Below are 17,669 nucleotides of genomic sequence, written 5' to 3'. Positions count from 1 at the left end.
TCTAGTGCTACTTTTTCAAAGTAGAACATTGCAGTAGTCTAATCTAGAAGTGACAAAAGCATGGATGAACTTTTCTGCATCATTTTTGGACATAAAGTTTCTTGAAATAGTCTTGATATGTTCGTCAAAAGAGAGATCAAGGTCCAGAGTAACGCAGAGGTCAATCCACAGTTTTATGTGAGACGACTGTACAACCATCAAGATTCACTGTCAGATCCAACAGAAGATCTCCCCGTTTCTTGGGACCTGGAACAAGCATCTCTGTTTCGTCTGAGTTTAAAAGTAAAACATTTGCTGCCATCCACTTCCTGAAGTCTGAAAGACAGGCTTCCAGGGAGGGCAATTGTGGGGCTTCACCATGTTTCATCGAAATGTACAGCTGTGTATCGTCCGCATAGCAGTGAAAGGCAACATTATGTTTCCAAATGACATCACCAAGAGGTCAAATAGATGGAAGGTGGAGTTCCAGCAGCAACACAGAGCCAGGGCCTCGTCTCTGCTCACAGACATACCTGGTGCATTAGCTCATTGAACCAATCCTGAACTATGAGGATAGCCCCCTAGTGCATGGCCACAACACTTGGATCCTAAAGGAGAGTTGTGGGATCACGTCAGTGTCCAGCCATCTGTAGCCTTCACTTCTAGTATGTCGCCCCAGCCTAGCCAGCACCCCCAAAATAGTCAGGGGTGGGGCTCCAAACACATTTATGAAACACCAGGGACAACATTACCCCGTTGATCTCATCCAACAGCCGTGACTCAGGGTAGAGGGTGGAGTGTGGTAAGGCGACCCTCAGCTGTGGCACGACCAACCCAGCGCTGTGACTAATGAACCAATGACAAACACAGAGGGAGAAATAGAAGCATCTCCCCGTAAAAACGTAAACAGGATATGGCCATAAGCTCAGTTTAGCCCACTGACTTCTCGCAGGGTATTCTTGTACCATACCACTTAATGCCCCCTTCCCCCGTCCTTCTTTATTGAGCTCATGTGTTGTAAATAGGGCAACAAGGCGGAGGGCTTTAGGAAGAGAGGGAGTATATAAGCCTGAGAGGTACTACCACAAGTTCAGAAACACTTGCGGGAGTAGAGCACCAACCAAGAGATCCTCACAACAAGAGATCCAAGGAACTCACACTCCTCTTCTTCTAAACAGACTGGAAAGGAAAACAGAAAAAATAACAATATGACTCAGTCCGCCGCCCCAGCAATCGAGAGCATCTTCGGAAACGATCCTTTCTTCAGTCAGGAGAGGATGGTCTTCCCCCCCATGCACCACCAGGCTCTCTCCGGCGTCCAAGAGGACTTCTTTCAAAGGAGGTCCAACCTGGCCAGTGATCTCCTCAAGGAGGTCCGCGATGGGCTCCCTAGTATGCACCAGCTGCACGAGAGGGCCCACCTCCGAATGGGCTCCCCATTCATGGAGAGGAGGATCACAGGAGTTCCAGCAACAGCACATAGCCAGGTGGCTGAGACAGGCCGGAGCCACAGCCCCCTGGCCCTGAGCCTAAACGTCCAAGGCTTCAACCCAGAAGACATCACAGTCAAGCTGGATGGACGGAGGCTAGCCGTGGTGGCCATGAAACAGGCCAAAGCAGAAGAGGCTAAATCCACCTCCTCCGCCACCTCTTCCTGCTCCTTTTCCTCCTCCTCGTCCCAACAGAAAGGCTTTGTCCAGAAAATTGACCTGCCTGCCCACCTAGACCTGACAGCCTTGACCTGTTCTCTGGGAGAAGATGGACAGCTGAGGATCAAAGCTCCCACAGCCGCCCCCCAGCTGGAAGCCCCTACAGAGGAGCAGGAGGTCCCCCTCCATTTCAGAACTTCCCTGGACGTACCCATAGCCAAGGGAACCATGGAAGAGTCTACAACAGGGAAGACCTCAAAACCTTGAATTACAAAGACTGTCTGAATATTTTATAAAACACTTAATTGTATTAATAATCCGGTGGATGACATTGTGGAAAATCATTTATAATATGCCTATTTGAATAAATATTATTTAATAAAGACAATCTGATATTGGAATGATGGTTGCTAGAATTGTGGCTTGTGTGGATGACAGTTTTAAAATAGATAACTAGAAATAAGTGGTGGATCCTGTCATTACTAGCATACTATACACTTTAAACAGTCATGTGAACTGAATACTTTTACAGTCCAAAAAACAAATGCAACCTTGCACTCCGTACCTCAAAACACACAATATTTTTCTCACTGACATCTGGATTAGGAGACAGATGTCTCCTGGACAAAGACATTGTTGCATTTGCATGTTCTCTACATCTGTATTGAAATAAGGGGTACAGGCATGTGTGGGCTTGGTGGACACAGGCCCACCCACTGGGGAACCAGGTTCTACCAGGCTGACCCAAACAGAATGAGCAAAAACAAAACAAAAATATTTATTCCATGTTGAAGTATGAAGCACTCACCAACCTGAAGCTTGACCAAATCCTTAAAATACAAACTAGCATCCTAATTATAATTGAAACACTCAATATAAAGTAAGTGTTTATGTTGTACTTGCTACTCTACACACTAAAAACTAATGGTTCTATATAGTGCCAAATAAGGGTTATTTGGCTTTTAACCTTAGCGGATCCCTTTATGTTCCTGTATGTCTAAGATGGCGTAGCAGTCGGACATGTGTTTTGTCTTTTCCCATGTAAATAATAGTTTTACTCGTTTTTTTTCTTATATATTTAGTACGGATTAAATATACTCCTCACCCAATGTGGTACGGATCTGCTATTTTTATACTTTAGGACCGGAACCCCCATCAGAAGCAAGCCAGCTAACTAGCTACTAGCTAGTAGTCAGTTGGCTAGCGGTCTTCGCCGTTAACTCGAACACCAGCTAGCCTCAGCTCAGTCAATACCTGCCAGTCTGCACAGCGCGATATCAACCCAATGCAAATCGGACTTCTATTTCTCAACCACATCTCCGGATTCCTACCGTAAGCTCTGGACCATTACACCGGATCATCGCAGCTGGCTAGCTGCAATCCGAGTGGCTACTCCTGGCTAACACCTCTGTCCCTAAGCAAGCACAAGTTAGCCTTGAGCTAGCCTCGAGCTAGGCCCACCTCCCGGCTAGCCGAAGAGGTCTACCAGCTAATTATTGGGCAACAATATCTCTTTCGCCAATTGGCCCGGACCCTTTATTGCCGACATGGAGCCCCGCCGATCCATCACGACTGGTCTGCCGACGTATTCGTCCGAGCTGGTTTCAACAGGCTTTTCCGTTGTCACGTCGCTGAAGACCCATCTGCTAGCCCCGGCCCGCTAGCTCCAGCTCACCTAGCGTAGTAGCGACTACTGAACGACTCCCTGGCTCACCTACTGCTGCTCATTGGACCCTATGATCACTCGGCTACACATGCCTCTCCCTAATGTCAATATGCCTTGTCTACTGCTGTTTATGTTAGTTATTATTGTTTTATTTCACTGTAGAGCCCCCAGCCCCGCGCTAAATGCCTTAGATAGCTCTTTTGTCGCACCCTCCACACATGCGGAGACCTCACCCGGCTTAACTGGTGCCTTCAGAGACGCAACCACTCTCATCGTCACAATGCCAAGGTTTACCTCCACTGTACTCACATCCTACCATACCCTTGACTGTACATTATGCCCTGAATCTATTCTACCACGCCCAGAAATCTACTCCTTTTATTCTTTGTCCCCAATGCACTAGACAACCAGTTCTTTTAGCTTTTAGCCGTACCCTTATCCTACTCCTCCTCTGTTCCTCTGGTGATGTAGAGGTTAACCCAGGCACTGTAGCCCCCAGCACCACACCCTTTCACAAGGCACTCTCATTTGTTGACTTCTGTAAATGTAAAAGCCTTGGTTTCATGCATGTTAACATCAGAAGCCTCCTCCCTAAGTTTGTTTTATTCACTGCTTTAGCACACTCCGCCAACCCTGATGCCCTAGCTGTGTCTGAATCCTGACTTAGGAAGGCCACCAAAAATTATGACATTTTCATCCCCAACTACAACATTTTCTGACAAGATAGAACTGCCAAAGGGGGCAGAGTTGCAATCTACTGCAGAGATAGCCTGCAGAGTTATGTCATACCATCCAGGTCTGTGCCCAAACAATTCGAGCTTCTACTTTTATAAATCCACCTTTCCAGAAATAAGTCTCTCACCGTTGCTGCTTGTTATAGACCCCCAGCTGTGCCCTTGACATCATATGTGAATTGACTGCCCCCCATCTATCTTCAAAGTTCGTGCTGTTTAGGTGACCTAAACTGGGATATGCTTCACACCCCGGCCATCCTACAATCTAAGCTAGATGCCCTCAATCTCACACAAATGATCAAGGAACCTACCAGGTACAACCCTAAATCCGTAACCATGGGAACAGTCATATATATCACCCTGACCAACTTGCCCTCTAAATACACCTCTGCTGTTTTCAACCAGGATCTCAGCGATCACTGCCTCATTGCCTGAGTCCATAATGGGTCCGCGGTCAAACGACCACCCCTCATCACTGTCAAACGCTCCCTTAAACACTTCAACGAGCAGGCCTTTCTAATCGACCTGACCCGGGTATCCTGGAAGGATATTGACCTCATCCCTTCAGTAGAGGATGCCTGGTTGCTTTTTAAAAGTCCTTTCCTCACCATCTTAAAAAAGTATGCCCCATTCAAAAAATGTAGAACTAAGAACAGATATAGCCATTGGTTCACTTGTCACGCCCTGACCTTATAAAAAGAGCCTTTTTATGTCTATTTGGTCAGGGTGTGATTTGGGGTGGGAATTCTATGTTTTTGTATTTCTATGATTTTGTATTTCTATGTTTTGGCCAGGTATGGTTCTCAATCAGGGACAGCTGTCTATCATTGTCTCTGATTGGGAACCATACTTAGGTAGCCCTTTCCCTCCTTTCAGGCTAGGAAATGAACTTTGTTTGTGGCACTTAGCCCTTAAGCTTCACGGTTGTTTTTGTATTGTTTATTGTTTTTGTCGGCGTCATCATCATCCTAATTAAAAATAATATGTACTCTCACCACGCTTTGGTCTACTTCATTCGACGGCCATGACATCACTCCAGACTTGACTGCCCTTGACCAGCACAAAAACATCCTGTGGCATACTGCATTAGCATCGAATAGCCCCTGTGATATGCAACTTTTCAGGGAAGTCAGGAACCAATATACACAATCAGTTAGGAAAGCTAAGGCTAGCTTTTTCAAACAGAAATGTGCATCCTGTAGCACTAATTCCAAAAAGTTTTGGGACACTGTAAAGTCCATGGAGAATAAGAGCACCTCCTCTGCCCACTGCATTGAGGCTGCTGATGTTCTGAAAGAGCTGCAAAATCTGGATCCCTACAAATCAGCTGGGCTAGACAAACTGGACCCTCTATTTCTAAAATTATCAGCAGAAATTGTTGCAACCTCTATTACTAGCCTGTTCAACCTCTCTTTCGGATCATACATTGGAAAGCTGCAGCGGTCATCCCCCTCTTCAAAAGGGGGAGACACTCTAGACCCAAACTGTTATAGACCTATATCCATCCTGTCCTGCCTTTCTAAAATCTTCAGAAGCCAAGTTAACAAACAGATCACCAACCATTTTGAATCCCAACGTACCTTCTCCACTATGCAATCTGGTTTCCGAGCTGGTCATGGGTGCACCTCCGCCATGCTCAAGGTCCTAATCGATATCATAACTGCCATTGATAAAAGACAGTACTATGCAGCCGTCTTCATCGGCCTGGCCAAGGCTTTCGACTCTGTCAATCACCGCATTCTTATCAGCTTCAGTTTCTCAAATGACTGCCTCGCCTGGTTCACCAACTACTTCTCAGCTAGAGTTCAGTGTGTCACTGGCCATAGTCATATATAACACAACAGACTGGATAAACTGGAATGACATTCTCATTTGCACAAAAAGAGCTGCAAGCAAACCACGCCCCAAAATATTTGAATGAGCCGCCACCCCTACATTTTAATTATTACTAAAAGAGCAAAGAACCCTTTTGTGAACTGCTAATAACCATTTGAAGATTCTTTGAGAACCAAAGGGTTATTTGAGTCATTATGGTTCCACATAGTACCATCAACCTTCCCAAAGAACCCTTGAGGAACCCTCTTTTCTTAGTGTGTACCCTTAACAAACACTACCTCTTCATTGTCAGATGATGGCGCCAGTACCCTATAATAAGGAATTTCCCATTAGTTGATGTATGTGTAATTCAATCAGACATACTCTTCCAAACCATCTATCATTCTGTTGAAGTAATGGTTTGCTTCATATTTTCTGTTGAATAAATTAATAGCAACATTTGATCGTGTCAGTTCGTATAGGTCCTGCATACTGTTTACTGGTGAAGACCAAACAAGTCTGTATAGATCCATGTTAACTTCTAGTAATGGTAAAAAAACAAAGGGGGCACTGAGCAGGAACGCAAGCTGTAATTTAACAAGAGGCCTCTTCTTCCTTGTTAATTTCATGTGACTTTTTGGTTTATGCCACCTATAATCTTTTATTTCTATATTTTTTAAATTCCACCTATATTTATCCAGGTTAGTCTCATTGAGGTAAAAAAAAAAAAAAAGTATTTTTCGAGAGACCTGCTTCCAATCTAGACCTGGTAGCTAATCTAGCTAGATTTGCGTACACAACAATTCATTTGCATACACCACAATTCAATTCACTCGTTGTGTAAAACCCCACAATTCACTCTTTGCTTTCACCACGTTCACAAGACACACTGAACCTCCTGGCTCAGACTTACATCAGTCTGGTTGTTACTGGTTACTGAATGTGAACTTCAACAGAGCAGGGAGTCAAGTCAGGAAAGTTGTAGCAAGTTATAGTCAAGTACTAATCATGGATACGTCCTATACAGCCACTGAAACAAATGTTTTCTCAACTAAAGCTCACGGGCAACTTTTCAATCACCTCTAGAATCCCTTCCAGAATCCCTTTATTAAGGCTGATGACGAAGAATCTACCGGAAACAAAGGGGTTCAGAGAAGGGTAAGACGCCAAACGGAAAACAGCATCTTTCGTCTCTACACTTGGGGGAACTCAACACCAGGGAAAGGAGAAGAAGAAAGAGCTTTAAATTCTACCATTACACCCAACACCCCGAAGGGGCCTAAATTAGTATCTGTAAAGGTTCCTCTGACATTTGCTACCTGGGAGACACTATTTGTTGTCGAGCCATAACAGGGACAAAACACAGCAGTTAATATTTGATGAGTACTGCCCGGGGCAACGCGATAGACTCTAGGAAGAGAAGAAGAAAGGAAACCACTTAAATCTTTAGCTTTATTTAAATGTCACCGAAATCAAAGATTTACATAATGAGAGCTAGCTGACTCTTTCCAATGTGTAAAGGCTCCACTCCAATGTAGAACAGCCAAATTCGTATAGGTGAAAGAGCTGGTACAGTACGTTCAGAGAAACATACACTAGTCGAGTTGCACTGTTCAGTTAACAGGGATCTGTTTTTCTGTTTTTCACAAATTAAGAGTGCTTCCTCTGCCATGCTTATACCCAAGGATCATCTCATGTTAGATAGAGCACTTTCACAATGTTTTGTGGACACGAATAAAGCGGTGTCAATCCAAGTGGATAATCATCACCTGGAGGGGGGAACCAAAAATCTCAGGGATCCCGTTTCTCCCCAGTAAATATGGTTCCTTGTACGACAAACTAAACCCAATGACACAATCCACAGCCTGCCTGGCAGCTTGTATAATCTGGATGAATATGTAGACAGCACGTGTTGGTCTAAAATAGTGTCTGACTGGTATTGATTTTCAGCCCTGATGAGGTGCAGAGAGAGCTGCTGCCACATCATCATCATCATCATCCCAAAGTGTCAGTCAGTGTTGCTAACGTAAGCTGAACCCCCAACTTTCTCTCTCTCTCTCTCTCTCTCTCTCTCTCTCTCTCTCTCTCTCTCTCTCTCTCTCTCTCTCTCTCTCTCTCTCTCTCTCTCTCTCTCTCTCTCTCTCTTTCTCTCTGAGAATAGTGTGGGTTGTTTTCATTATTATCCTTAACTACACTACAGATCCATAACTACACTATCCTCTCTGAGAAGTGTGGGCTGTTTTCATTATCATCCTTAACTACACAACAGATCCATAACTACACTATCCTCTCTGAGAAGTGTGGGCTGTTTTCATTATCATCCTTAACTACACAACAGATCCATAACTACACTATCCTCTCTGAGAATAGTGGGTTGTTTTCATTATCATCCTTAACTACACTACAGATCCATAACTACACTATCCTCTCTGAGAAGTGTGGGCTGTTTTCATTATCATCCTTAACTACACAACAGATCCATAACTACACTATCCTCTCTGAGAATAGTGGGTTGTTTTCATTATTATCCTTAACTATACTACAGATCCATAACTACACTATCCTCTCTGAGAATAGTGTGGGCTGTTTTCATTATCATCCTTAACTACACTACAGATCCATAACTACACTATCCTCTCTGAGAATAGTGTGGGTTGTTTTCATTATCATCCTTTAACTACACTACAGTTCCATAACTACACTATCCTCTCTGAGAATAGTGGGTTGTTTCCCTTCTCATCCACTACCCGGCCCACAGCCTCATAACAGTAGATCCTTGATCGTCAGTATTGTTTCTCACTGATGTTCAGTGGAGTAAGACTAAATGATCTTGCCCTAGTTATAAGGGCCCAGAGTTTTCCTGGCCAAGTCACATGAAAAACAGGAAAAACTCCCTGCCTTGCACTTATAAACTAGATGAGCTTCACAAGGCTTACAGATCTTCCTGATACAGTCTACAGCCACCTTATGGATATGAACAAGATCCTACAAGATCGATACCTCACTATGACTGTCCATTATGATGTGTGATCATCTGTGGCCCCTGAGGTGGAAGAACAGGCGGACAGACAGAAAATGTTATGTTATGCCTCAGCCCTCCAGAGTCTTATCTGTGAAATCTGACCTGAATGATGTGTTCTATCAGGACACGGGCATTTGGTCTTGTTCCTGGTCCTGGGTTTGTTTGCTGGAGAGTGAAGCCATGACGATAATGGTCTGGGAAGAGCTTTCAGAGGCTCAGTAATCTCTCTTGGACATATTTTGTGTGTAATCCAAATACTGTGAAGGATAACACAGCAACAGTTCCTGTAGCATCAGTAGTTCCTGTGTTTTGGTTATCTTCACTTCGCTGAGAGCTTCATTTTGCGAGAGTGGACTTCACAAATTGGAACTCCCAATTTGTAACACGTATGGACTCAGAACTAAATCACTCACCTGACCAAATTACGCAAGTTCTGGGTTAACCGAAATTAGAGGCTCAGTTGAGTTAGATATTCTAGCTCTGATCCGAGATATCCATTTTATAGGTGTAGGACTTTTCAAATGGGATACTTTCTGTTGACATCTCTCCGCACCATCAGTATCTTCCAGAATGTAATAGGATTCTAATATTTAGAGGGTTCTATTCTATTGTTTGTCTTGATCTTCCAGAAATCCTCTCATCTCCCCAAGGTAGGGTACCTAATTTGGAGAGCGCAATGGGAGAACATTATTGCCACTGTCAGCTATTACAGACCTGTGTAATATTAGATCATGTTGCTATTGGGCGTTTATGAGCGGGCGGTAGGACAAGGTCTGGAGCGCAGCTCCCCCGAAGGTTCTGGATGTCATAGAGACGACAGCATGAAATGTGGTCCGCTGCGTCAAACCCAATGAGCTTTGCCATGGCGACGAATATGAACTGGTAATGAAGATGAATTCCGACGGTGTCTCGGTATGGCCAGGGCCGAGGCAGGGGGTCGAAGGCTGATTTGATTTGTCAGGCGATCTAGCCGATACAGGGGCGAGTGCAGGCAAGCGTTTAGCTGGGTCTCCAGTCCTTTATCTGGAGCTCACAGCACATTAGTGATGTTGGTGATAGCTCAGCCGCAGGTTGCAGATGCTGTGGTGTACTAAAATAAGCAGACAGACATGTGTGTGTTCCCGTGGGATTATGAGGCTGCAGCATGTGACTCACGGGTTTAAAAAGATTTCTGCTTTGACAAATCTTTAAATATTCATGGGGCCGGTGGCTATTAGTGGTAGGTAAGATAATAAATAACTATAAGCAGGTAATCTCACGCAAATCACATAATGGACAAACTAAGGATGCAAATATGTAAAAAATATATATATATATATATATATATATATATATATATATATATATATATATATATATATATATATATATACATATATACTGGGGCAAAAAAAGTATTTAGTCAGCCAGTGCAAGTTCTCCCACTTAAAAAGATGAGAGAAGCCTGTAATCTTCATCATAGGTACACTTCAACTATGACAGACAATATGACAAAAACAAAATCCAGAAAATCTCATTGTAGGATTTTTTTATGAATTTATTTGCAAATTATGGTGGAAAATAAGTATTTGGTCACCTACAAACAAGCAAGATTTCTGGCTCTCACAGACCTGTAACTTCTTCTTTAAGAGGCTCCTCTGTCCTCCACTCGTTACCTGTATTAATGGCACCTCTTTGAACTTGTTATCATTATAAAAGACACCTGTCCACAACCTCAAACAGTCAAACTCCAAACTACACTATGGCCAAGACCAAAGAGCTGTCAAAGGACACCAGAAACAAAATTGTAGACCTGCACCAGGCTGGGAAGACTGAATCTCCAATAGGTAAGCAGCTTGGTTTGAAGAAACCAACTGTGGGAGCAATTAGTAGGAAATGAAAGACATACAAGACCACTGATAATCTCCCTCGATCTGGGGCTCCATGCAAGATCTCACCCCGTGGGGTCAAAATGATCACAAGAACGGTGAGCAAAAATCCCAGAACCACACGGGGGGACCTAGTGAATGACCTGCAGAGAGCTGGGACCAAAGTAACAAAGCCTACCATCAGTAACACACTACACCGCCAGGGACTCAAATCCTGCAGTGCCAGACGTGTCCCCCTGCTTAAGCCAGTACATGTCCAGACCCGTCTGAAGTTTGCTAGAGAGCATTTGGATGATCCAGAAGAAGATTGGGAGAATGTCATATGGTCAGATGAAACCAAAATATAACTTTTTGGTAAAAACTCAACTCGTCGTGTTTGGAGGACAAAGAATGCTGAGTTGCATCCAAAGAACACCATACCTACTGTGAAGCATGGGGGTGGAAACATCATAGGGCTGTTTTTCTGCAAAGGGACCAGGACGACTGATCCATGTAAAGGAATGAATGAATGGGGCCATGTATCGTGAGATTTTGAGTGAAAACCTCCTTCCATCAGCAAGGGCATTGACGATTAAACGTGGCTGGGTCTTTCAGCATGACAATGATCCCAAACACACCGCCCGGGCAACGAAGGAGTGGCTTCGTAAGAAGCATTTCAAGGTCCTGGAGTGCCCTAGCCAGTCGCCAGATCTCAACCCCATAGAAAATCTTTGGAGGGAGTTGAAAGTCCGTGTTGCTCAGCAACAGCCCCAAAACATCACTGCTCTAGAGGAGATCTGCATGGAGGAATGGGCCAAAATACCAGCAACAGTGTGTGAAAACCTTGTGAAGACAGAAAACGATTGACCTCTGTCATTGCCAACAAATAGTATATAACAAAGTATTGAGATAAACTTTTGTTATTGACCAAATACTTATTTTCTACCATAATTTGCAAATAAATGCATTAAAAAATATATCATAGTTGAAGTGTACCTATGATGAAAATTACAGGCCTCTCTCATCTTTTTAAGTGGGAGAACTTGCACAATTGTTGGCTGACTAAATACTTTTTTGCCCCACTGTATATATATATATAGAGAGAGAGAGTCCCATTCAAAAGTTTGGACAGACCTACCTACTCATTCAAGGGGTTTTCATTATTTGCACTATTTTCTTCATTGTCACAACACAACTGATTAGCTCAAACACATTAAGAAGGAAAGAAATCCCACAAATGAACAAGGCACACCTGTTAATTGAAATGGATTCCAGGTGACAATGACATGAAGCTGGTTGAGAGAATGCCAATATTGTGCAAAGATAAGGCATAGGGCGGTTACTTTAAAGAATCTCAAATATAAAATATATTTTGATTTGTTTCTACTTTTTTGGTTACCACATGATACATGATATGTGTTATTTCATAGTGTTAATGTCTTCTCTATTATTCTACAATGTAGAAAATAGTACAAATAAAGAAAAACCCTGGAATGAGTAGGTGTGTCCAAACGTTTGACTGGTACTGTGCCTAATTTAATCATGTGTTCAAAATAATACAAAACCAATGCACTATATATTGGATCTAAGAAAATGTCACAAAGTGTGATTCTAAACCTAATAAAATCAAACTGTATTCGTCACATGCACCGAAAACATAGACATTACAGTGAAATGCTTACTTACGAACCCATAACCAACAATGCAGTTAAAAACAATATATGAATAATAAAAGTAACAAGAAAGAGCAGCAGTAAAATAACAATATTAAGACTATATACTGGGGGATACCGGTACAGAGTCAATGTGCGGGGGCACCGGTTGGTCGAGGTAATTGAGGTAATATGTACATTAAAGTGGCAATGCATAGATGATAACAACAGAGAGTAGCAGCGGTGTAACGGGGGGGGGGGGGGGGGGTAGCCATTTAATTAGATGTTTAGGAGTCTTATGGCTTGGGGGTAGAAGCTGTTTAAAAGCCTCTCCGACCTAGACTTGGCACTTCGGTACAGCTTGCCGTGCAGTAGCAGAGAGAACAGTCTATGACTAGGGTGGCTGGAGTCTTTGACAATTATTAGGGCCTTCTGACACCGCCTGGTATAGAGGTCCTGGATGGCAGGAAGCTTTGCCTCGTTGATTTACTGGGTGGTGCACACTACCCTCTGTAGTGCCTTGCAGTGGGAGTCCAAGCAGTTGCCATAACAGGCAGTGATGCAACCCGCCAGGATGCTCTCGATGGTGCAGCTGTAGAACCTTTTGAGGATCTGAGGACCCACGCCAAATCTTTTCAGTCTCCTGAGGGGGAATAGGTTTTGTCGTGCCCTCTTCACAACTGTCTTGGTGTGGTTGGACCATGTTAGTTTGTTAGTGATGTGGACACCAAGGAACTTGAAGCTCTCAACCTGCTCCACTACAGCCCTGTTGATGAGAATGGGGGCGTACTAGGTCCCCTTTTTCCTGTAGTCCACAATCATCTCCATCTCCTGTCTTGATCACGTTGAGGGAGAGGTTGTTGTCCTGGCACCACACGGCCAGGTCTCTGACCTCCTCCCTATAGGATGTCTCGTTGTTGTCCGTGATCACTGTTGTGTCATCGGCAAACTTAATGATGATGTTGGAGTCATGCCTGGCTGTGCAGTCATGAGTGAACAGGAAGTTCAGGAGTGGACTGAGCACGCACCCTTGAGGGGCCCTCGTGTTGAGTATCAGCGTGGTGGATGTGTTGTTACCTACCCTTAACACCTGGGGAAGGCCTGTCAGGAAGTCCAGGATCCAGTTGCAGAGGGAGGTGTTTAATCCCAGGTTCCTTACCTTATTGATGAGCTTTGAGTGCACTATGGTGTTGAACGCTGAGCTGTAGTCAATGAATAAACGACCTGGCCCGGGTATCCTGGAAGGATTTTGACCTCATCCTCTCAGTAGAGGATGCCTGGTTATTCTTTAAAAGTGCTTTCCTCGCCATCATAAATAAGCATGCCCTTTTCAAAAAATGTAGAACCAGGAACAGATAAAGCCCTGGTTCTCTCCAGACCTGACTGCCATTGACCAGCACAAAAACATCCTGTGGCGTTCTGCATTAGCATCGAACAGCCTCCTTGATGTGCAACTTTTCAGGGAAGTTAGGAACAAATATACACATGCAGCTAGGAAAGATAAGGTTAGCTTTTTCAAGCATAAATTTGCATCCTGTAGCACAAACTCAAAAAAGTTCTGGGACACTAAAATGGAGAATAAGAGCACCTCCTCCCAACTACCCACTGCGCTGAGGCTAGGAACACTGTTACCACCTATAAATCCACTATAATTGAGAATTTCAATAAGCATTTATCTACGGCTGGCCATGCTTTCCACCTGGCTACCCCTACCCCAGTCAACAGCCCTGCGCTCCCCACAGCAACTCACCCAAACCTCCCCTACTTCTCCTTCACCCAAATCCAGATATCTGAAAGAAAGAAAGAAAGAGCTGCAAAATCTGGACCCCTACAAATCAGCCGGGCTAGACAATCTGGACAATTTCTTTCTAAAATTATCTGCCTAAACTGTTGCACCCCCTATTACTAGCCCATTCAACCTCTTTCATATCGTCTGAGATTCCCATAAATTGGAATGCTGCCGCGGTCATCCCACTCTTCAAAAGGGAAGACACTCTAGACCCAAACTGCTACAGACCTATATCTATTCTTCCCTGCCTTTCTAAGGTCTTTGATAGCCAAGTTAACAAACAGATTTCTGACCATTTCGAATCCCACCGTACCTTTTCTGCTATGCAATCTTGTTTCAGAGCTGGTCATGGGTGCACCTCAGCCACGCTCAAGGTCCTAAACTATATCATAACCGCCATCGATAAGAGACATTACTGTGCAGCCGTATTCATCGACCTGGCTAAGGCTTTCGACTCTGTCAATCCCAACATTCTTATTGGCAGACTCAACTGCCTTGGTTTCTCAAATGATTGCCTCGCCTGGTTCACCAACTACTTCTCTGATAGAGTTCAGTATGTCAAATCGGAGGTCCTGTTGTCCGGACCTCTGGCAGTCTCTATGGGGGTGCCACAGGGTTCAATTCTCTGTATACATCAATGATGTCGCTCTTGCTGCTGGTGATTCTTTGATCCACCTCTACGCAGACGACACCATTCTGTATACCTCTGGCCCTTCTTTGGACACTGTGTTAACTAACCTCCAAATGAGCTTCAAAGCCATACAACTCTCCTTCATTCAGAACACACACCGGCGCCGACAGAGATGGCCGCCTCGCTTCGCGTTCCTAGGAAACTATGCAGTTTTTTGTTTTTTTACGTGTTATTTCTTACATTAGTACCCCAGGTCATCTTAGGTTTCATTACATACAGTCGAGAAGAACTACTGAATATAAGAGCAGCGTCAACTCACCATCAGTACGACCAAGAATATGACTTTCGCAAAGCGGATCCTGTGTTCTGCCTTTCACCCAGGACAACGGAATGGATCCCAGCCGGCGACCCAAAAAAACGACTTCGTAAAAGAGGGAAACGTAGCGGTCTTCTGGTCAGACTCCGGAGACGGGCACATCGTGCACCACTCCCCAGTATACTTCTCGCCAATGTCCAGTCTCTTGACAACAAGGTTGATGAAATCCCAGCAAGGGTAGCATTCCAGAGGGACATCAGAGACTGTAACGTTCTTTGCTTCACGGAAACATGGCTCACTGGAGAGACGCTATCAGAGTCGGTGCAGCCAGCTGGTTTCTCCACGCATCGCGCCGACAGAAACAAACATCTTTCTGGTAAGAAGAGGGGCGGGGGCGTATGCCTTATGGCTAACGAGACGTGGTGTGGTCACAAAAGCATACAGGAACTCAAGTCCTTCTGTTCACCTGATTTAGAATTCCTCACAATCAAATGTCGACCGCATTATCTACCAAGGGAATTCTCTTCGATTATAATCACAGCCGTATATATTCCCCCCCAATCAGACACATCGATGGCTCTGAACGAACTTTATTTGACTCTTTGCAAACTGGAATCCATACATCCTGAGGCTGCATTCATTGTAGCTGGGGATTTTAACAAGGCTAATCTGAAAACAAGACTCCCTAAATTGTATCAGCATATCGATTGCGCAACCAGGGCTGGCAAAACCTTGGATCACTGCTATTCTAACTTCCGCAACGCATATAAGGCCCTGCCCCGCCCCGCCCTCCTTTCGGAAAAGCTGACCACGACTCCATTTTGTTGATCCCTGCCTACAGACAGAAACTAAAACTAAAGGTCTGTTCAACGCTGGTCCGACCAATCTGATTCCACACTCCAAGACTGCTTCCATCACGTGGACTGGGATATGTTTCGTATTGCGTCAGACAACAACATTGACGAATACGCTGATTCGGTGTGCGAGTTCATTAGAACGTGCGTTGAAGATGTCATTCCCATAGTAACGATTAAAACATTCCCAAACCAGAAACCGTGGATTGATGGCAGCATTCGCGTGAAACTGAAAGCGCGAACCACTGCTTTTAATCAGGGCAAGGTGACCGGAAACATGACCGAATACAAACAGTGCAGCTATTCCCTCCGCAAGGCAATCAAACAAGCTAAGCGTCAGTATAGAGACAAAGTAGAATCTCAATTCAACGGCTCAGACACAAGAGGTATGTGGCAGGGTCTACAGTCAATCACGGATACCAAAAAGAAAACCAGCCCCGTCACGGACCAGGATGTCTTGCTCCCAGGCAGACTAAATAACTTTTTTGCCCGCTTTGAGGACAATACAGTGCCACTGACACGGCCTGCAACCAAAACATGCGGCCTCTCCTTCACTGCAGCCGAGGTGAGTAAAACATTTAAACGTGTTAACCCTTGCAAGGCTGCAGGCCCAGACGGCATCCCCAGCCCCGCCCTCAGAGCATGCGCAGACCAGCTGGCTGGTGTGTTTACGGACATATTCAATCAATCCCTATCCCAGTCTGCTGTTCCCACATGCTTCAAGAGGGCCACCATTGTTCCTGTTCCCAAGAAAGCTAATGTAACTGAGTGCTTTGAGAGACTAGTCAAGGACCATATCACCTCCACCCTACCTGACACCCTAGACCCACTCCAATTTGCTTACCGCCCAAATAGGTCAACAGACGATGCAATCTCAACCACACTGCACACTGCCTTAACCCATCTGGACAAGAGGAATACCTATGTGAGAATTCTGTTCATCGACTACAGCTCGGCATTTAACACCATAGTACCCTCCAAGCTCGTCATCAAGCTCGAGACCCTGGGTCTCGACCCCGCCCTGTGCAACTGGGTACTGGACTTCCTGACGGGCCGCCCCCAGTTGGTGAGGGTAGGCAACAACATCTCCACCCCGCTGATCCTCAACACTGGGGCCCCACAAGGGTGCGTTCTGAGCCCTCTCCTGTACTCCCTGTTCACCCACGACTGCGTGGCCACGCACGCCTCCAACTCAATCATCAAGTTTGCGGACGACACAACAGTGGTAGGCTTGATTACCAACAACGACGAGACGGCCTACAGGGAGGAGGTGAGGGCCCTGGAAGTGTGGTGTCAGGAAAATAACCTCAACGTCAACAAAACTAAGGAGATGATTGTGGACTTCAGGAAACAGCAGAGGGAATACCCCCCTATCCACATCGATGGAACAGTAGTGGAGAGGGTAGCAAGTTAAGTTCCTCGGCATACACATCACAGACAAACTGAATTGGTCCACCCACACAGACAGCATCGTGAAGAAGGCGCAGCAGCGCCTCTTCAACCTCAGGAGGCTGAAGAAATTTGGCTTGTCACCAAAAGCACTCACATTCTACAGATGCACAATCGAGAGCATCCTGGCGGGCTGTATCACCGCCTGGTACAGCAACTGCTCCGCCCACAACCGTAAGGCTCTCCAGAGGGTAGTGAGGTCTGCACAACGCATCACCGGGGGCAAACTACCTGCCCTCCAGGACACCTACACCACCCGATGTTAC

At 44.9% G+C, this 17,669-nt stretch overlaps 1 protein-coding gene across 1 annotated transcript; it reads left to right on the top strand.

Moving 5' to 3' along the window:
* The first annotated feature begins 1,038 nt into the window (after positions 1-1,038).
* Positions 1,039-2,073, top strand: LOC139423907 (heat shock protein Hsp-16.1/Hsp-16.11-like). The gene has a single exon (XM_071175546.1). It carries the CDS (start codon positions 1,188-1,190, stop codon positions 1,893-1,895), a length of 708 nt encoding a protein of 235 aa, XP_071031647.1. The 5' UTR covers positions 1,039-1,187; the 3' UTR covers positions 1,896-2,073.
* The last annotated feature ends 15,596 nt before the right edge of the window (positions 2,074-17,669 follow it).

This window comes from Oncorhynchus clarkii, chromosome 13 (genome assembly GCF_045791955.1).
Source record: "Oncorhynchus clarkii lewisi isolate Uvic-CL-2024 chromosome 13, UVic_Ocla_1.0, whole genome shotgun sequence".
NCBI classification, from domain to species: Eukaryota; Metazoa; Chordata; class Actinopteri; order Salmoniformes; family Salmonidae; genus Oncorhynchus; species Oncorhynchus clarkii.
The sequence above is the reverse complement of the archived record's forward strand: the minus strand, read 5'-3'. Positions and strand labels throughout refer to the sequence as shown.

Bases quoted from the DNA above. Each gene is read 5' to 3' on its own strand.
- LOC139423907 (XM_071175546.1), top strand. From the start codon at position 1,188: ATGACTCAGTCCGCCGCCCCAGCAATCGAGAGCATCTTCGGAAACGAT.